Consider the following 21,285-nt stretch of genomic DNA (forward strand, 5'->3'; position numbering starts at 1 on the left):
TCCTAGGATTCCTTGGGGAGAAGCCACACACCTTAAACGTATCCTTTTTTTCCCATACAGACTTTCAGAAAAATTCTAGCCATTCAGATGAGAGTGGGTAGGTGCCCCATAGCCAAGTGCTGCAGAACATCCCAGGTTCAATCCCCACCATCTCAAGGTTGGGCTGGAGAAAAGGCCCTTCGGATACCCCAGAGAGCCACTGCCACTTGATGTGCTAGATGGACCATCAGTCTGGTTCAGCAGCTCCCAAACCAAGCTGTTCCAGATGCTAATGTAGGAGGAAGAGTTGGAGCTGAAATGAGGGCTGCAATTTGGCTTCATGGTGGGGGAGGGGGGCGGAGGCCTTGGAGCCACCTGTCCTCTAGAAGCAGGATTTGCAGAATTGGACCTCTACTCACCTCATCCTTGGCCTGGAATAAAAATTCTTTGCCATCCGCTAACCTGCAAGGAGAGAAAGAGAGAAAAGGAAGGTAAGACTCGCCCTGGTTCCTGTCTGTGGATCATATCCAAACTCCAATCCCTCTGCTAACAGGAGCTAGGAATCTGGCTAAAAAACAGTCACATTACTTTGTGCAAAACACAAAGTCCTAAACATGCTTGCCTTTTCTTTTTTAAAAACATATATATTGAGAAAAAGCCAGTACACAATCATAAGGTATTACTACAAATAAACTACCAAAAACACCACCCACCCGCCTTCTTTACAGGAAACAGGACCCCTGCCCACTGCAATTCAAGGTGCAATATAAGACAATACAATATAAACTTAATAATTTGTCAAAAGCATAGTTTGAATATTTAGGTGTCGTCTTCCCCCTTTGTTACCTTTTTACATGTTACTAAATTTCTCACTGGAAAATACAAATGAATGAATGGCTAAAAAAGAAAGATATCCCTGTATATTTCTGTATATACTGCATATACTGTTTGGACCATCCTGCAATGCTCCTCTATGTTCATTTATTCAATAAAGGGAAACCAAATGGCCTAAAATGGATCTCTTTTCTGTTGCCCCCTCAACACCTTTAGACAAGCTTACCTGACATTAACACCTTTTGAATGCATGCATGGGACTGTGCTGTTAGGACAGTACTTTTGCACTGTGGTGGGTGCTGAAAATTTTGTGAACTGATCTGCAACTGCTTTCGCTACAGTTCTGAAGATTCCTAGGGCTGAGAGCTACAACAAGATTCCCCCATAGCTCACATGACCCCCAGGGCTGTGAGAGACATTCCGTTCAGTTCAAATTTAATGTTGAATTTTTCAGATTTGCACTTTCTGAAACACGAAAACCAAAGCACAGCCATCCTTCAAAATCTGCACTGATCCAAAATTTGCTATGCAGTTCTCCCACCAAAGAACGTTTACACAAGAATGCATGTATTAGAGGAAAGGGTGCATAAAAGCAAATTATTTTTAACGAAAATAACATACAAAGCATGCCTTATATTAGGAGAAACTCCTTGTGTATATGTGTGCTTTGGTCAAAGTTGTGTACAGAAGAAATGCTCACAAAAATGCTGAAGAATCTTCACAAAGATTTTAAATAAGAATCGCTGTGGAAATGTGGAGAAGCGAGTCTGAGATTGGAAAAATGAGAAATGGAGGGAAACCAAAATGGACAAATCCTCTCATCCACAGCTGTGAGTCACGGCAGTTAAGCTGCAGGAGCAGAGAGCATCCAGTGGTACATTCAGAAACAAGGAGAACATAAAAGTAAGTGTGGTCAATGCCACTTGGCTGAAAGAACCTTGCTGACCTACCCAAGCTTAAAAACATGCTTGCGCTTCTTGTAGTCCAGAGCGACGTTGCACTGCACCCCTTGCAAGCTGATGGGCACTTCGCCATGGTACGGGATGCCGTGACTGGCACTCTTGCTATCCTTGTAGAAGCCCAGGCTGCCCTTCCGGACAATGCAGTAGATGTTCTGCCAGGACCTGGCAAGGTGGGGAAAGAAAGGAGCTGTGAGCATCTCTCAACGACCCCCTTCACTCCCAAGCCACCCAAAGCTGCGCTTCCCCCTCCCCACAGTGGGCTAGAAGCAGCAGAAGTTGTGTCTGTTAAAGTCCGGAATGATTTGCAAACTTTATTCCTGTGTATATGTTTTTATTTTAGGGACTTAAAACTACTGTGGCAACTTCTTTGAATTCAAGTCTTTTTATTTTACTTCAATAAGTGTTTTGAGAAAGTTTTTGGACTTCATGATTGGTTGTAACTGATGTTATGTTTATCGTATCTTTTTAACATTACTGTACACTGACTTAGAGACTAACGTTGAAATGAATAAACAAAATGATGATACAGTACTGTTTCACATAGGAAATCATTAGATAGGGGCACAGGAAGCTGCCTTTTGGTCCATCCAAGCTCTGTATTGTCTACACTGACTGGCAGCAACTCTCCAGGGTCCTTCCTAGCCTAACCTGGAGATGTCGGGGACTGAACTTGGGACCTTCTGCATGTAAGGCAGATGCTCTGCCGCTGAAATAGGCAGATAGATATATTTTACTCAATGGCCTTGTCTTATGCCCACAAGTAGAATCATTCTCCAACCCTAGGGTTTACTTTCAAAAAGCAAAATTCTGGACACCCACAAAGTTGTTGAGCTTTATTTTAGAAAGACCCAAAAATTGTTGAGCTTTTCCCATCACACTGCCATACATTTTCCCGACATTTTACCAATTCAACAAAATTCCCCCAACGCCATTTTGACACCCCAAAACCAGGACATGTACAGAATTTTCCTGACGTATGGAAAGCCTATCCAGCACCCCAGGTTCACACACACAAACATGCAGAGCTCACCTGTTGGCTGCCTTTTTGCCGTGTGACTCCATTTCCTGCTTCCGACACAACATCCCTTCCATCTGCTCTGAGGCCAAGGGGTCTGGTGTGCGCGGGGCCAGTGTGGCCAACTGAGTGGGATCGCTGTGGGCAGGCGGTTTGGAATGGAGCTGAGGTGATGGGGTTGGGCTGGGCTCCTTCCCCTTGGACAAGGAATCCATTCGTGACCCGTTTACCGTACCAGATGTCTCTGAAATCTGCAAGAGACAGGAGGTGCTGAGTTAGGGGTTCTAAAAACACACTCACCCTTTTTAGTTGTTGTATCCTGTTGTAGTTCAGTGCATCTGCATTGGCATAGGGGTTTGGCGGGAAGGGGGGATAGTAGTAGGTATAAGGGGCAGCTTGGGACTTGGACAATTTATTGGTATTTATTTATTCAATTTATATCCCACCAAGCTTTATACTTTTCTCCACCTTCCCCAGTTTTATCTTCAGAACAACCCTATGAAGTAGGTTACATTGATGACTGGCCCAATTCACCCATTAAACTTCCTGACTTTGCCCGGCATCTCTCGAGTCCTAGCCTGACATTCTAACCAAAGTGCCACACCGCTAAGAGATCCTGTGTTCTCTTTCTCCTTCTAGTTCTAGGATTCCACCTCCGGCCTTACTCGCCAACCAATCACCTCTGTGTCTCCCAATCCCGCCCCCAGTCGTCACTCCTTAGTATCCAGGCCTCACCTGTGGGGACTCGGAATCAGGGTCAATCCCATTCAGAGATGGTAACTCCAGCGACAAGCCTCGCTCTCCAGGACTCCTGGGGAAGACAGGTGTGTGAGTCTGTGCTGAAGTTCAAGCACACCAGGTCACAGTACATCTGTGGAGAGACTCTCACCTCTTTATCTCCCATGTTGCATTTTGCGGCTACAACTCTATGGCTTGCTGCCAGCATTTTGCAAATGCTTGTCTTTTGGGGGGCTCAGAGGGAGTGCGTGCCTCTACAGAGAAGGCACAATAGTTTGACGATGTTTCTTTTCTGATTCCTGCTCTATAATACTGTTATTGTCCTTTCGTACTGTGTGCAATTTTATTGAAACCTATGCATGCTGACCTGAATCTCTCATCATAGAATTGCAGGGGAATTGGAAGGGCTATCCAACCTCGAAATAAACAAAACAAAACAAAACAAAACAAAACAAAACAAAACAAAACAAAACAAAACAAAACAAAACAAAACAAAACATCTTTCCCCACCCACCCGATTTATCTTTCCATTAAATATTCAGGTGGGTAATCAACCATTTCCTTTAACAGCCTTTTCTTCTCTCCTCTTTCCCCAGTTCCTGCAAATGTAATTTTCACGATAAACACACACAAACACACTTTCCTCCTAATTCTTAAAAATAGTTTTAGGTTTTAGAACAATGGTTGTGGAGTAGATTTAATTTTGCATTCTACTTTTCTTCTGTACTGAATCAGTCACAGCCTTCTGCCTGCTTTTTCCACTCCAAATGTCCTTCTTCCCCTGAAACAACTCTCACCGGGCATCACTGGGAGCATGTGGCATTTCCAGATGTTGGTTCTGTGGCATCGTGGCTGTGGGTTCTGGCACAGGCGGAGTCAGGGGCCTCTTTTTCCTCGCTTCCTCCTGCTCACGTCGGCGACGTTCATTCTCTTCCAGCTGGCGGAAAAGAAGAAAAAACTGATGGAACAAGGTTGTCAAAAATAAGCTAATGTTGGGTCCTTTTTTTTCTTTCTTTTCAGTTTAGGTAAGGAGACCATTTTATTGATGTACTCGTATTTCTTGTCCACCTTTCATCATTAAGGTCCCAGGAAGGGTTACATTGTAGAAAGGAAACATTAAACTCCTTTAAAACAAATTACCATCAGAAGGATAGGGCGCGTCTGAAAAATATCTCTAGTATCGAAGGCCAGGGTAAAGGCATGGAGCTACATGAGTCATGTGGGAGGTGATAAGAGCCAAAGTTAGAAGGCATGCCAGTTTAAACAAGGGGGTGTGGACATGTTTTCTAATGACTTATTTAGCGAGATTTCTGCATTGCAGGGGGTTGGACTGGATTACCCTTGGGGTCCCTTCCAACTCTACAGTTCCACAATTCTCTGATTCTGTTCTATGAGATGTCTAGTTTGGTCATGACAGAAGTTTTAAGAAAACATGAAGAGAAATCATGGGCTCCATGTCAGGATCAGGCTTGGGCTGGCAGGCTCCAACACAGATGGAGGAGAAAGGAAGTGGGGAGTTGTGATTTGTAAGAACACAGGCCAAAGGGGAAGTGCTCTGCCTGGTGTGCTTCAACTTCAGCCACTTTGGAAGGGGTCTAGGATGCCAGCTCAGAGAGTTCTGGCTGAAAAAAAAAGTCCTGCTTGCCAAATACACAAAGTCCTGCTTGCCAAATACACAAAGTCAGCCGCTTGAGGCAACCACATCTCTCTGCGTAAGGGGATGCCTGGCACAAGTCCTGGCTAGAGGCACTTTCCTTGAAGAGGAAGAGGGCCAAAGCAGAGGTTGCCTTTGGATCATGGTGTCTGTCCATAGCAGCAGACCCTACTGCAGGTGCACACATCAGGGGTGAGGAACCTTCTCTTATAGGCAACTTTTGGAGGGCCGTATGCCAGGGGCCAGCAGGGCCAGAGGCAAAGGTTTGGTAGAGCAATGTATATAAATGTTACCTCTGTACAATAGTCTAGTTTCTACAAGAGGTGTTCAAGGACATGTTCCAGCCAGGCAGAAACATTCAGGGCATGCAGTAGGGCTGGAGAGGGGATGTGGCTGGGAAAAGTTGTGAGAGCCAGAAACCTGGAGGGCCTGGAGGGCTGCATTTGACCCCTGGGTCTGGAGCTGAGGAATTCAGGAAGCAATTGCCTTCACCTTATTGCCCTCATTGTGAGATGGGCCTTTGGGACAACAAAAAGGACCGGACAAATTCACGGAGGATTGGCCTAGGAAGAGCTGTTTGCTGGAAGCAGAATCTGAGAACCAGGCTGCTGTAATGTGAAGACTGGTGCCAAGGGTCAGTGGCTAACAGCTGACTTGGGCCTTTCCTACAAGCCTCCCAAGGATTCGCCTGACCCGCCCTCCCTGATCTCACCCACTGACCGTTGTGAGCTTCTCCAGTGCCAGGAAGCGCTCCTCCCAGGCAGCAACTGATTTCTGGAAGCCCTCGTGGCGCTTGATGAGGTTCTCCACTTCGTCCACGTTGCCACCCAGCTCTGCAGAACGCACAATCGGCTCTTGGCTGGAGAGCCAGGCCTCCGCCATGCTAGCATCCCGCCCAAACATCAGCACCTCCATGACTGTGGGCAGAGGGAGGGGTGAAGGGAGAGAGAGAGAGTAGTCAGTGGTGAGGACCCCAAATCCTGAGCCTCAAGTTCTTGCTTTTAGTTCAGGGATGGTGAACCTTCTTCAGCCTGAGGGCCACGTTCCCTCGTGAGCAGTGCTATTTTTCTAGAAAAAGAGGTGCCAGAACTGACCAAGGACATCTCCCTGGTTCTCTTAGAGAATGGCAATGGTGCCTGAAGCAGCACCTCCCTCTTGGGACCACAGAGGCCTGAGCTTAGACATGAAATTCTGCTGGTGCCCTTGGTTTAAAGTAACCACCTCTCAGAAAAACCTACTCAGAAAAAGTTGTTGTGGGGATAATGTGTGCTGCATCCACACATGCCACACCTGCCCCAAAATGAACTCTAGCCCTCTGAAGCCCCACTCCCAGAGTCCTCAGGCCCACACACCCTTACCCACTTACCAATTTGTAACCAGTCCATTTTCTCCCGCCATTTGTCATTGATCTCCTTGCGTCGGTCCTGCAGCTGGGTCAACTTCTCTGCAATCTGAGCAAAACAAAAGCAGAGAGATGCAGAGGGAGCTTAGCTGGGGGGAAATAGTAATCCAGAGTCGTCCCAATTAATCTGAACATTGGGGCAATCTACATCAAGCTGTACATACACAGCTGTAAACACCTGTGTAACTCTCTACCATGAGGACTAGTATCTTACTTTATTTCTAGGGGAAGGGTTAGAGCTTATTGGCTGAGCACCTGTTTTGCATGCAAAGGTTTGTTAATTTGTGGCATCTCCAGGTAGACCAGGCATAGGCAAACTTGGCCCTCCATATGTTTTGGGACTACAACTCCTATCATCCCTAGCTAACAGGACCAGTGGTCAGGGATGATGGGAGTTGTAGTCCCAAAAATATATGGAGGGCCGAGTTTGCCCATGCCTGAGGTAGACAGTGGTGGGCTAGATGGACAAATAGCTTGACCTAGGCAGCTGACAATAGAGGGAAAATGTCCCTGATCTTAAACGATTGTGTGGCTGCAGAACATCTCAGGAGGGGAAAGCTTATCATCCAGCTGTGATGCAAGGCTCAGCCAAAACTGAGCCCTGATCTCTTGCTGCATCTCTTCATAAGGCTCTTTTTGTTTCATTTAAAGGCATGAGGGACTTACCTTGCCTATCTTAAACTGGAAAAAAACAACCATACCTGAGCTTTAAAAAGTGCATAACTCCAAAATCAGTACACCTTTCCTGCAAAACAAGCAATAGCTGCATCAGTTCAGGGGAGGCCTTCTCACCTTGTCAGAGGCATAGTGTCCTTTGGCCAACAAGTCGTTGCCAATGGCGATGCAGGCATTGAAGCTGTCTGTCCGGGCCTCAACTTCAGCCTTGATCCCTTGGTGGTTCTTGATGACCAAGTCTGCTGCCGAGACGTCCCTGTGGGGGAATGTAGGAAAGGCTGGCTACTAGGCTTTCCCCTAGAAATCACGTTTAAGCAGAGCAAGAAGTGGGGAGCTGGAGGGCAGGACGAGACACCCAAAGGCCCAGTCTGGTCCTAGCACATCATTCCACAAGGACACATCCAAGGATGGACACATTCACACTACTTAAAACACTTACAGTTTCCCCCAAGAATTCTGGGAGCTGTTCAGAGCGCCGAGAGTTGTTAGAAGGCCCCTATTCCCCTTACAGAGCTGCAATTCCCAGAGTGGTTTAACAAAGAATCTGTCTTCACAGGGATCTCTGGGACCACTCAGAGGGGAATGGGGTTCTCCTAACACTTCTCAGAACCCTTAATGGACTACAGTTCCCAGAATTCTTTGGGGGGGGAGCCATGACTGCTCAAAGTGGCACCGCAGTGTTTTAAATGTATGATGTGAATGTGGCCTGGGTGAGTTAGGGACTAGACCTGCCACCTATAGAGACCTGCTCCTATTGCCCCTTACCTGGGCTTTTCCTGGGCATCTATCTGGAGGTTGACATCATCCATCCACAGTAGGAGGTCACGCACCATGCGGAAGAAGCGGAACTTGTCAACAGTGTCAAGGAGGAGGTGCCGGCGGCCACTGCTGCTGCTGAGCAGGTCAGACCAGGCCTCACTAACAGACTGCTCATGCCTCCGGATGTCGTCTGCCTTCTCGCCGGCATAAGCCTTCTGCAGCCGTGCCGCATCGTCCTGCACCTGCTTCACCTGCCAAGCCAAATGAGCCACAGGTGAGTCAGGGTCCCTCACCATCAAGAGTGTCCCAGATGCTCTCACCGAGGCCCTTGATCAAGGCAGGGCAAATGATGTTTGCATTTTGACCACTGGAGTTGGGAGAGACTTTTCTTGTAAAAACAAGGTTAAAGCGATACTTAGTACAAATTGATCTCCAGATTTTTGGTTAAAACGTGTAATTTCCTAATCAGCAATTACTCAAGAAACAATTTTGTTGAAATTTTGTTCAAAAAAAATTTCTTGATATGTGATTTTTTTTGTCAAAAAATTTAAAGAAATAGTGGTTTACAAGTATATAAAAAAAGTTACACAAGCATTAAAACGTAAAAGCTCATTGGAGACTGCTCCACTATTCTCCTGATGCTCCTCCGCTTGGCTTCTGCCCCCTCAGTAGGCAGAGTCTGGACCTTGCACTGATTTTATTCCCTTTCCCAGTCCCCCAAGTGCACCTGGGTACTGAGCGCCTGGATGTCGTGCTCGTATGCGCTGTGCATCCGCTGCATGGCCTCCGCCGTGTTGAGGTCCCGGCCCACTTCATCGGGCAGCTGCTTCTGCTTATTCTGGACCTGGCTAAGGGTCTCACGGGCGTCGTGGTAGAAACGGTGCAGCTCATAGGACGCCGCCAGCATCTGGCTCCGGGTGTCGATGAGTTCCAGGAGGTCGGCCCAGGCCTCGTTCAGGCTGTCCTTCCACTCGGCGATGGTAGCGTTTTCGGAGTGGCCGGCAGAGATCATCTCATCCGCCAGCCGGTTGACGGCGTCCACCCGCTCTTGACCGATAGTGCTGGTGTCACGTGAGAATTCCCGGAACTTATCCCGCAGCATCTGTAGGGAAGAAGAGAGCACTGCAAAGGTCCCAATTGTCATGGAGTGGCTTCATGCAGAGGAGTAATGGGAGGCACCAGCTGGGGAACCCCAGGCTCAGAGCCAAGGGATTGGTGGTCAGACAATGATGAGTGGTCAGAGGGAAAAGTGGGAGACTGGGAGCAGCAGGTGTCAGAAGCTGAAGAGGTAGCTTGGTGGGCAGGAAGAGTCTGTGGCTGAGAGCAGTCCAGAATCAGAGGCAGAAGTGGAGGCTGGAGAGGAGAGGGGCCAAGAGGCAGAGATGATGCAGGCTGCCAGGGAGTCTCCCCTTCTTGCTGCAACTAGCTCTGCTCCCGCCTGGTCTCCCAGAACATAGAGAGGAATGAAGAGGGTGGAGCAAAGAGAGACAAGACAAGGGATCCTCAGATTGCCGGGGAAGGACCCAGGGGAGGAGCAGCCTTAGAGCAGTAGGAAGGCAATTGCCTCACTGGGGCAAGACCTACTAGACAGAAAGAGTTGCTGCGATCACTAGGCCTGCACTGTTTTGGTTTCTTTGAACAAAGAGTTGAATTCTCTGACACAGGGTGTTTTATTGCTGACCTACCTGCTCCTGACTCCAGCTCCTGGCACAACGGTGGGAAACAAACAAGAGTGTGAAGGGCAAAAGGGCAAAAAAAGGCAGAGGGATAATAGCACAGAGGTAGAGCACCCGCTTTGCACACAGAAGGTTCCTGGTTCAGTTCTAGATATGTCCAATTAAAACGATCACAAGAAGTAGGGGATCAGAGAGACTTTTCTCTATCTGAGACCTTGGAGAGTTGCTATCAGAAGACATAACAGTGGATAGTTGGACAAATAATCTGACTCCACAGCAGGCAGTTCCCTCTGTTCCTATTTAAATCAGCCCTTTATTCAGGACCACGATGACTGGAATCTTACTGGGAAGGGATGTAGCTCAGTGGAAGAGAACCTGCTATGCATGCAAAAGGGCAAATAATGCAGCATTGATATGGGGTTTCCTGGTGCAGAACTAGGATCACTTGGGTGCCCTGTTCACCTTCCAGCCACCTCAGTGAAGGAGGTATAGAGATCTGGAGGGGTGCTTCCTGCCTCTGGGTATGTTAGGGATCCCTTGGGAGGGGGAGACCCACCGTGACATGTTCGTAGTCCTGTCCAAGCTCATGAGAAGCAGCCACCACCTCGCGCTCCGAGATCCACTGCTCGAGGTCGTCCACTTCCCTCTTCAGCTGGCAGAGGCGGAGCTGTTCCTGCAGCTTGGCCCGGCGCTCCTCAGCCAAGTCCTTCAGGCTGGCATAGAGCTTGTCCACTTGGCCCTGCCGGAGATTGATCCGTTCACTGCAGGAAAGGGAAAGAGAGAGGGACAGACATCATCCACGGATGCCATGGAATTCAGGTCTCCAAAGCCCTGACCAGTGCTGGCTGGCCCACCAGCTGTCATCGTTTTGCATGGAACCCCAGGCTCCCTGATTGGCTTCCACCCCTACAAAAGAGTGGTGCAATAAGCTGGTAAACTGGTTCACACTATAGGTGCATGCCCTGAGACCTCTAAGAAATGACATCCCAACAGGACTGGGGCCAAGGATATCAGGTCTCAAAAGCCCTGACCAGTGCTGGCTGGCCCACCAGCTGTCATCATTTTGCATGGAACCCCAGGCTCCCTGATTGGCTTCTCCCCCCACAAAAGAGTGGTGTAATAAGCTGGTAAACTGATTCACACAACAGGTGCGTGCCCTGAGATCTCCAGGAGAAAGAGGGGTATAATGACATCCAAAACAGGACTTGGGCCACAGCAGGGAACTTGATTGGGCATGTGGGGAGAAGCTCCCCAACTGTCTTGGTAGGGGAATGGTGGGCTTCCTTACCTCTCGGGATGCCCGTTGTTTACCATATCACGGCTCTGGATGGAGAGCTGGTGGATGGTCTGGGCATAGTCTTCCAGAGCCTGCTCCATCACCAGATGTTTTTTCACCATGGCCTGAGCAATCAGTTCATCCTGGTGAAAAGAAAGAAGTGTGTTCCTGTTTGTTTGCTTCCCCCCACCCCTTCGGAAACAGAAGCAGGGGTAAAGAGGATGGGGTAGGCGACATTAAAAATTGAACTAGGATTGAGACCTGTTATTTCACATCAGGATTCAGTCCCAAAATGTTTATGTCAGCCTTTCTCAACCTGTGGGTCCCCAGATGTTGTTGAACTACAACTCCCATCACCCCTAGCTAGCAAGGCCAGAGCTCAGGGATGATGGGAGTTGTAGTCCAACAACATCTGGGGACCCACAGGTTGAGAACCGCTGGTTTATGTGAAAGAGGGCTTCATCTGGGACTGTGCAGAGTGCCTTTCTCCCCACTGCTGAACAACTACAACCAGCCTGTGTATATCTGGGGTTGAAAGGAGACAGAACTTTCAATCAGAGAGAAATGTGACTTCTGGCAAGTCCTAGAACTATTCTTACTAATCATAAAGGACAACCCCAGAGCAGATTTGTCTCTAGTGGGAGAGGAGTTAAGCACAGTTCTCAGGCTTTCCCCTCCCCCACTCACTCGTTTTCAGCATGCAACCTTGGAATGTGTGATGCGATAAAGAAGAGATTTGCAGAGTGCATTTTTGAATGCTACCAAATGAATTCTCACAGATCTAGGATTAGCGAGAAGGGCACTTCTCTTCTGAAATGCTAGGCCCAGGAAAGAATGCTAGAGAAATTAAGTATTTTGCGAATTCCAGTATGAGCCAGCATGATCTGCACTTTCCCCAGCTAATATGTGTATTAGAATTTTGCAATGCAGTTTTTGGCTCCAAAAAATATTTTTTTAAAGTTTCTTAGTTAAAATACATCCAGAAATGCTCCTTTAAATGAATGAGTATTTTTGCATGTTTTGGTTTGGGTTTTTTTTTTAATGCAGAACTAGGACAGAATGGGTTTATGAATTAACACAGGCAAAAAAATAACACAGACCTTGGCCTTCTCCTCTAATATCATGTGCAGCTCTTGTTCGCCCATCCAGGCCTCAGCCTCCGCAACATCGAAGTAGAACTGTTGGGCCATCTGCGCTTGCTCCAGGCGCCCGTGCCGCTGCTCCACCTGGCTCTGCAGCTCCTGCCACATCTCCTGCAAAGCCTCCACACGCCCCTGCAGCTCCGCTTCCAGGCCGCTGCATGCCAGCCCCTGCCACCTCCCTAGGATGTCATTGATTCGTGGCTGGTGGCCCTGGATCTCCTTCTGCAGGGTCTGGAAGTGTCAAGAAGAGGGAAGAAGAAGAGTGCACGGTTAAAACTCTGGAATTCGCTCCCCCAAAGAGGTAGCGATGGCCACCGACTCGGATAGCTTTAGGAAAGGATTAGTCAAATTCCTGGAGCAGAGAAGGCTATCAGTGGCCACTGGCCTCGACGGCTATGTTCTCCCTCCGCCACTAGACGCAGTGTGCCCAAGCTTCTCATGATGGGTATCTGGTTGACCACTGTGAGAACAGGAAGCTGGGCTAGTTGGGTGTTCAGCCTGATCCAGCAGGGCTCATCTTGGCGTTCTTTTGAGCAAGGGTGTGTGTGATATGACAAAGGCATGTAAAATTCAGAATGGTGATGTGCAGAGAAAGTGGAAAGAGATGTTTGTCGGCGGAAGAAAATTGGAAGAAGTTTAAAGATTATTTGCAGAAATATTGTAAAATTAATGAATGTTAGAATGATGTTGGACAGAAATTAAGTGGTTTCCAGCTGTAATGCTTTAAGAGATATGGAAAATAAGGTTTTGAATTAAGTAAAAACTAATGGTGAGGATTTGCTGAATTTATAATTTAAATTGGAATATAAGAAAGGGAGGTATGAGGAGGTCCGGAAAATAAGTTAAAAGAAAATAGGTAAAGGGAAATTTTATGTGTTTTTTAGTTGTTTTTATATTTTTTCTTTTTTTTCTTTTTTTCTTTTTGTTGTTTCTTTTTTGTTGTTTTATAATGTATTATTCTGGAAAATTTCAATAAATATCTTATATATAAAAAAGAGATGTTTGTCACCCTTTCTTATTTCACTTACTTATTAATTTTATTAGATTTACATACCACGCTTTATCGTAAGATCTCGGGGGGGGGGGGCGTTTCGCAGAATAAAACACAAGATGAAAACAAGGAAATGGGCTAAACAAAACAGCAAAACAATAACCCCCCACTTCCCACAGGCACATTTAAAAGGCTGTAGAATATTCATCAGCCAAAGGCCTGGTGGAAGAGGAACATTTCTGCCTCCTGCCTAAAAATATACAGTGAAGGCACCAGACCCTGGGGAGAGCATCCCACAAAGGGGGAGCCTCTGCAGAGAAACCACCACACCCAACTAAGCCTTACCTGGTTTTTCTTGATCAGTAGTTGGACAGTGGGAAGATCTTTGCCATGGTCAGTGGAGACTGCCATGGGCATCCGCTCCTTCACCCACAACTGCAGGACACAAGGCGAGAAAAAGGTTAAGAAATGCCAAGAGGCTCCATAGCAGAAAAACTCAGCAGGGCAAGAGTCATCTTACTGCTCATTTGAGGGGGGGCGGGACGAGGGTTGTTATTTAAAATAAATAAATCACACACAATATCCCACCAGTTAAATTTAAAATATATATATTCCAGGGTGGTATACAATATATGAAGATAAAGGACGCAACAACATAAAATATACATATAAAACCAGAAAATTTGTTAAGCAATTCAAAGGCTATGGAGAAGTGAAAACTATTGACTGCACATGAAGATCGCACAGGTGTAAATAAATTCACCACCCTGCATTTGTGAGGGAATGCTTATAAGCAGGTTTTTAAAAAAATAATTTTAAAAAATGGCAATGTTTTCTGCATATACTTATGTTGATGCTTATTTTGGCTCTGTGAAATGCATATTACAGGCAACTTCCCATTTGCACTGGGGTTGCATTCCAGGTCATCATGAGAATAAACCTGCCCCATCCCTTTCCAGGACATAAAACGGCACATGCGCCAGCCATCCTGGAACAATCAAACGTGCACAAAATGGTAACTGTCTGTAGCATGAGTGTGTTTATGCATTAGGCCTGGTTGGCCAAAGAGCAATAAACTATTCAGATATCCTGAAAATATACATTTTATAAAAATTACATAAAAGCAGCATAAAGTCTCTGGCGTCCTAAGACATTCTGGTGCCTGCAATGGAGCCCAAATGGGCCCCCCTCTTCCACTAGCTCCAACCCTTTATAAAGTCTGGGTGTGCCATTCAGGTGCAGTCATCTATCTGATAGCGCTGCCTGAAACAGGTTGCTTCTCCCTACTCAGTAGTGCTCATTTCCCTGAAACCCTGGCTCCCTGAACAGCGGCTCTCCCTCTCCTCTGATCCCTCCCCTGACTCACAATTTCATCCTCCAGGTCGCGGTTGAACTGGTGCTCCTCCTTGGAGGCCAGCAGCTTCTCGCAGCGCTCCCTGAGTGGTGCCCGCAGCTCTGCAAACCTGTCTTCCACTGCCTGCAGTTTGCCATCCACCTCCACGGTGTTGGAGTCCTCCGGGCTGAGGGCCAGCGCTTGGGCTTTGAGGCCCTCCACCTCCTTCTCCCGCACGTCCATCTGATTTTCCAGCATCTGGGAGTGGAGAAAGAAGGTGTTGGGAATGCAGAAGGATCGTGGGGTGTTGCAGCTCTGCAAATGCCGGCAACATCATTACCACTTCATCCCAGCAGCCTCCCTCTGCTTCTGCAGATTTTGGCCCTTTCCTCCGAAGAGGCATTTGGTGCAGGTGGAAATTCATCAGAGCCACAGCCAAGCCCTTCATCTCTGCCACCCAGCACGCACTCACCTGCTGTTTCTTGAGCAAAATGTTGACGCTGGTTAAGTCCTTCCCGTAGTCGTCAGAGTGCAGCTGGGCCTGAAGGCCGCTCAGCCAGGCCTCCATGGCGGAACAGCTCTGAGTGAAGAGCTCGGCGCGGTTGGCGTCAAAGAGGCACTGAGCTTTGCTCTGGGTGCTGGATTCCAGCTCCTCCCAGAGCTTCTGCAGGCTGTCCAGCTTGGCTCTCACCACAGGCTCCAGCTCTGGTTTCTCAGATACCAGCTGCTCTCCCTCCTGCCGAAAGGAGGACACAGATGCTGACGGAAATGTTGCAGGGGGCGGAATGGAAAAGTGTGAGTGGAGGTGGAATGGGGTATCCTGGAACAGGTCATAGCTGATTAACTGGACCCCTGAGCAGCAGGAAAACTCCACCCTGCAACATTTTGTTACAGGTCCCCCAGCATCATCATCTGCTATGATTCAGCCTGCTTATGTGAAGAAGGGAGTGCTTTAACTTACCACCGAAGAAACCACAACCACCCATGGAATTAACAGAGATTGCTTCCAAGCTTTAAGGCAGGCTCAAGGCCCCAGCAACTCTCCAATAAAGAAGCCGGGGCATGAAAACCAAGGGGTCCCCTGAGCATGTGCAAAACATGCATTTCTATACAGCTACTTCTGTTATTAATTAGTGGGCTTCCAGGGCTGATAACGTCACTGCAAAGAGGTTTCAGCACCAGCTCAGGGCTTTGTAAGAAGACCCACCTTCTGGATCTTCTCCAGCCAGCCCTTGTTGGAGGCCAGCTCGGCCATGAAGGCCTGGTGCTTCTGCCACTTGGTGTGGAGGTTCCGGGCTTCATCATACGACATGTCCTGAGCTGACAGCATCTTCTCATTGATCCACAGGGTGAGCTGGAGGAAAGACAGGAAGAGAGCATCATCGGGTGAGGGTCCCCTAAGGAGAACCAGCAATCCTAAGAACACCTAATGCTAAAAAACTTTCCCCTAAATAGATCTCAGTTCTCAACGTAGGTGGGCAGGAGAGCCAGCCATAAGATGATGCAATTGAAGACTTGCCTAGCATGGCATCCTGTTTCCCACCACTGGCCCACTAGGTGTCCCTGGGAGGTCAACAAGAAGGAAATGAAGGCCATTAGCCCCCTCCCACTCATGTTCCCCAGCAACTGGCATTCAGGGACTTGCTGCCTCTGATCCCAGAGAAAGAATACAGCTGTCCTGAGCTCTGCCTTTTTAAAATGGCGGTGGGGGAATATGACTCTCTGGCTGGGGGACCCATGCTGACCCCAAGCTCACTATGGCCACAATCACACACCATACATTTGAAGCACGATGATACCATTTTAAACCACCATGGCTGTCATATATTATGTTTATAAATCAACACAGAAATAAATGTAACTTGTATCAAATTCACATTGGCTGGGCATTCATAATCTGTCAAAGGCGATCCTGCTCACCTCTTGACAGTCTTGCAGAAAATGCTGCAGTTCCCGATTGTCACGGAGGCGGGCCAGAAGGTCCTGAGCTGCCTGCTGGTTTTTCCTATGCCTGGAAGAGAGAGGGAAGACAAGGCGTAAAGTAACCAGAAGGAGCTGCTTGGCAATACTGTCCACAGCCGTTTTCCTGGGAGAGGAAGCAAGGAGAATGCCACAATTATTTTACAGATTTATATAGCCCACCCTTCAACACTAGTGTTACTAGAAAGGCCCACAAAACAACAGCTATAACGAAATGGAACAATGCAGAATAAAACAGAGGATTACAGCATTTAAAAAACTGAGCAGAAAGTAAATGATCAACAGGGGGATGGGGACGGAAAGGGTGATGAGCAAATGGAAGGGGGAATCCTGGAAAATGGGGTGGCTGACAGGCTGGAACCCTGAACACTGCAATATTTTGCTGCAGGTCTCACATGCTATTTTACTTGCAACTTTGAGGAACAGAAAGCGGTGCCAGCACTCTTCCAAGTCCTATTTTACAGCTGGTGATATCTAAGGCTCAAAGCCTTAGCTTATGGATTGGATTGCAGTCTGTCTGTCAGGAATCAGAAATTCTTCCCTATATCTACTGCCAATAACCCAAAGATCTTCCTCGTCGACCTTCTGCCCATTACCTGCTCCAAGTTGCTAGATCATGCTCCCTTTTCCAAACCAGATTATATCCACCAGCGTTTCTGCACAGAGTAATCCCCCTCACCTGCTGTCAATGGAATTGACCTTCTCCTGGATCTTGTCAGAGTGGAGCCCATCCTCCATGATAAGCTTCCGGCCAGAGTCCACCAGCCCCTTGATCTTCTCCCCGTTGGCCTCCATGGTGGTCATGAAATCCTCATGTTTTTTAATGGCAGCCTCAGCAGCTTGGAGGGAGCTAGGCATGCTTGTGTGAGTCAGCACATATTCCTGTCCAAAAAAGAAGGGGGGGGGGTGTTGAACATCTCAAGAAAGCATCATCAGAGAACACCCTGGACAAGGAGAGGCGAAAAATGGAGACTGCATAAGCCCTGGAGCCAAGGTGGGGAACTTCTAGGCTGTGAGCCTAATTGTTTATTTCATTATTTCATAAAATTTATATACCGCTTGACTGTAGGAGAGGGGAAACCTCAAAATAGTTTACAAAAAGAATTTTAAAAATATCAGTAAAAAACAGTTAAAACATTCAAAAAATAATGAAAATCAACAACCAGAGATCATTTAAACATGTGTCAATATTCTACATGCCTAAATAAAGAAGGTCTTCAACAGAAATAAAAAATGATACACTGAAGGAGCCTGCCTGATGTCAATAGGCAGGGAGTTGCAAAGTGTGGCTGTTGCCACACTAAAAGATCAATTTCTTACAAATGCAGAACGAGTATTACACGGCACCTGGAATAGCACTGGTTCTGCCAATCAAAGTGGTTCACTTAAAAATGTGGATGAAGCAACATCTTCCTCCAATCTCTCTTTTCCTCAAATCCGCAGAATGCAAGGTAGCCACTTGCATTTTCTCCTTTGGGGAAATAACTGCAGTGCTATTTTTCTTTATAAAAAAGGTTCCAGGACTCACCATGAACACCTCCCTTGCTCTCTTAGAATGGCAATGGCGCCCCCACCTGAAAGGTGACAGAACTGAGTTCTGGCAAGTTCCGGCTGGGGGAAAAAAGCCCTGCCTACTCAACCACTGTTCATGTCCCAAGTTGGTCCCAAACTTCTGGCACTGCAAGGTTATGGGTCAATGCTGGCACCATCGTTGTTCCTACAACCCTTTACACCTCAGGGGTGGGGAAGACTTTACCAGCCCTAGAGCCTCATTTCCTTCTAGGGGGACTGCATGCCAGTGGTAGGTGGGGCCAGAGGCAAAAGTGAGCGGAGCAACAAAGGTAAAAGTTGTAGTTTCTACACACACTCACACACCCTCTCCCTGCTCCATCCAGGCCAATGTTTCCCAAACTTGAGTGTCCAGCTGTTTTTGGACTACAAACCCCACCACCCCTGACCACTGGTCCTGCTAGCTAGGGATGATGGAGGTTGTACTCCAAAAACAGCTGGAGACTCAAGTTTGGGAAACACTGATCCAGGCAAAGAGGAGGCATTATCAGAGTTCAAAGACGCATTCCAGTCAACCAAGAAAAGCCATAAAAGGTAAAAAAACTTGCCACTTAGGGGTGTGACCTGGGGAGAGAGGAGGTGGCTTAGAGCAGGGGTCAGCAAACTTTTTTAGCAGGGGGCCGGTCCACTGTCCCTCAGACCTTATCAGGGGCCGGATTATATTTTGAAAAGAAAAATGAACGAATTTCTATGCCCCACAAATAACCCAGAGATGCTTTTTTAAATAAAAGGGCACATTCTACTCATGTAAAACACGTTGATTCCCGGACCGTCTGTGGACTGGATTTAGAAGGCGATTGGGCCAGATTCGGTCCCCGGGCCTTAGCTTGCCTACCCATGGCTTAGAGGGATTCTGGAGGGCCACATCTGGCCCCCGAGGCTGTGGGCCCCAGCTGTGCCTTACCTGGTTGCTGAGCACCCCTTCCACCTGCTTGGTGTCCCTCAGGAAGATCTGGAAGCTGTAGGCTTGGGAGAGCAGCTGGTGCCGGTTCTCCCACATCTGGTCCAGCTCATTCCAGCCGGTGTCGAGGGCCTGAAGGCGCTGCTGCAGGAACATGTGCTGGGCATCGGTGTGGCCTTGCGTCACCTCCTCCCCCATGGCCCGCAAGCGCCGGTAGTCGCCCCTGTAGTGCTCCACCTCGTTCCGAATGGTCTCATGCTGGTTCAGCAAGCGCTCTGCCTCCGGCAGGGTGGCTGGCACGTCTTCCGAAGCGATGGCCGTCTGGGTGCGCAGAAGCCACGCCTGGAAGTCGTCCAAGTCCCTCAAGAAGCCCTGAAGCTTGCTGGCTTCTCCCAGGGACTCCTCTCGTCGGCGCATGGTCCCCCGTAGCTCATCCCAGGTCCCATCGACTTCGGACAAGCGGTCCAAAATGGCAGGAGCCTGCTCCGGGTGCTGGTCCGCCAGGCGGGTGGCCTCCTCCCGCAAGTCCCGCACTTTGCCCTGGATGGCCTCCAGGTCCCGCTCCATGCCCGCCAGCTTGCGCTGCAGGGCCATGACCCCTGCCAGGTCGTTGCCCAAGCCTTGGGTGGACTCGATCACTTTGGTTTTCTCCCGCATCCAAGCCTTGATCTCATTGCACTCCAAGTAGTAATTCTGGATGCTGAGCGCTGAGGTCAACGCGTCCTTCTTGCGGCTGGCCAAGGCTTGGAACTGCTGCCACCTGAGAGAAGGGGGAAGGAGGGGAGATCCAGTTCAACTCTGCCATGGCCGCCACCTCCATTTTTAATGTGAAACTCGTATATTGAAAGATAACATTTCGTCTTCATTTCCCACTCAGGTCCAGGGCCCAGTGGTGGGGAACCTCTGGCTCATGTGAGGAATCCAGCCTCCTCTTTTGTCAGGTGGGCAGGTCAAAGTTGGCTCACAGGGGAGGTAAGGATCTGGCCCACTGATCTAGTCCTCGCCCCCAGCCTTAGTCAAAGTGAGACAGCAGTTGCCTTAGGTAGCTAAATACGCTGTCATGAAAAGGCAGGAAATGGATAGCTACTGCTTTGGACCCTAAGTTAGCTTACAGAAGTCAATGGAAGGAAAGCTTCTCATTCCCTCTTACTCCCTGCTGCCACTTCAACCCCAAAAAGCCTTTCGGGAGGGGGGTTGGTCAGGAACCCTCCAGGACAATGTGCGATGATAGGGCGCAGGTGGAGGAGGAAAACCTTTCCTTCGACAACTTCCTTAAATTAACTTTAGGCTGAGATTGGGTGATTCCCCTTTCCCCGCCAGCAGCCACCCCAACCACATTGTTCAGGTGTCCACCCAACCCACCAGAAAGTACAAGATAATGAAAAACATATGTCATTAGGTATATTTCAAAGTCACTGTTATTTTCTTTCTTGTATTATTATTATAATAATAATAATAAGGTGGTCCTAAAAACATATCTCAGGTAAAAAAAAAGGGGGGGGGTAAAAAGGTCTAGTCAAAGGCAACTATGGGGTGGGGCGCTCATCTCTCTTCAGGCCGAGGAAGCCAGCGTTTGTCCACAGCTTTCTGGGTCATGTGGCCATCATGATTAAACCGCTTCTGGAGCAACAGAACACCATGACAGAAGCCAGAGCGCAAGGAAACGCCATTTACCTTCCCGCCACACTGGTACCTATTTAACTACTTGCACTGGAGTGCCTTCCAACTGCTAGATTGGCAGAAGCTGGGACAGAGCAACGGGATCTCACCTCGTCAGGTGGATTTGAACTGCCGACCTTCCGAGAGGCAAGCGCAGGAGGCTCAGTGGTTTAGACCACAGCGCAACCTACGTCCTTATAATATCTCAAGAAAGGAGCATATGACAAGAACTATACAATGAAGGTGCCAGATACAGCTCTGCAGGAAAAGAATTCTAGTTTGGGGGCCATCACACACACAAACCACACTTCTGGGGGCCCCCTCTGCCAATCTGAACACCTGAGAATGTCTGTAGGGAAGGAGGTGATCTTTCAGATTTCTTAGGTCAGGCTTGTCAATCACTCAAACCATTGCACCATCTCCCTGTTCACACACTCACTCAACCACACACACACACACTTCTAGATCCTCACCTGGCATTGAGCTGTTCCTGAGTGGCCTGGATGCTGTCCTTGTTCCTGTGGTCAGTTCCCAAAAGCCGGCTCGCAATCTCATTCACTGCTGCAATGCGGGAGGCCAGGTTATTCATCTCTGGCTCCAGAGTCTCAAACCTGAGACAACAAGGACCAAACGAGAAGTGGGTGAGAGATTGAATTAATTTATTAATTAACTGCATTTACATTTCATCATCTCCCCCCCAGCTCCGCCCAAGGAAGGTCAAAGCAGAGTACATTTTAATC

General features: G+C 48.2%; 1 protein-coding gene across 2 annotated transcripts in view; it reads right to left on the minus strand.

Moving 5' to 3' along the window:
- The window catches only part of SPTBN2 (spectrin beta, non-erythrocytic 2), a 93,616-nt gene that overhangs the window by 4,152 nt on the left and 68,179 nt on the right, over positions 1–21,285 (minus strand). For both annotated transcript variants that reach the window (XM_079956271.1, XM_079956272.1), the window contains 21 exons: positions 21,019–21,156; positions 18,890–19,646; positions 17,096–17,298; positions 16,357–16,447; positions 15,644–15,790; positions 14,909–15,172; positions 14,470–14,694; positions 13,449–13,538; positions 12,071–12,343; positions 10,983–11,113; positions 10,251–10,455; positions 8,746–9,120; positions 8,025–8,269; positions 7,377–7,515; positions 6,549–6,633; positions 5,903–6,099; positions 4,326–4,465; positions 3,526–3,601; positions 2,806–3,041; positions 1,764–1,937; positions 399–441 (listed from right to left, as the gene is read on the minus strand). In XM_079956271.1, coding sequence (XP_079812397.1) covers positions 399–441; positions 1,764–1,937; positions 2,806–3,041; positions 3,526–3,601; positions 4,326–4,465; positions 5,903–6,099; positions 6,549–6,633; positions 7,377–7,515; positions 8,025–8,269; positions 8,746–9,120; positions 10,251–10,455; positions 10,983–11,113; positions 12,071–12,343; positions 13,449–13,538; positions 14,470–14,694; positions 14,909–15,172; positions 15,644–15,790; positions 16,357–16,447; positions 17,096–17,298; positions 18,890–19,646; positions 21,019–21,156 — 4,234 coding nt within the window. The remainder of the gene's footprint in view (positions 1–398; positions 442–1,763; positions 1,938–2,805; positions 3,042–3,525; positions 3,602–4,325; positions 4,466–5,902; positions 6,100–6,548; positions 6,634–7,376; positions 7,516–8,024; positions 8,270–8,745; positions 9,121–10,250; positions 10,456–10,982; positions 11,114–12,070; positions 12,344–13,448; positions 13,539–14,469; positions 14,695–14,908; positions 15,173–15,643; positions 15,791–16,356; positions 16,448–17,095; positions 17,299–18,889; positions 19,647–21,018; positions 21,157–21,285) is intronic.

Source organism: Podarcis cretensis (assembly GCF_951804945.1).
Source record: "Podarcis cretensis genome assembly, chromosome: 16".
Classification (NCBI taxonomy): Eukaryota; Metazoa; Chordata; class Lepidosauria; order Squamata; family Lacertidae; genus Podarcis; species Podarcis cretensis.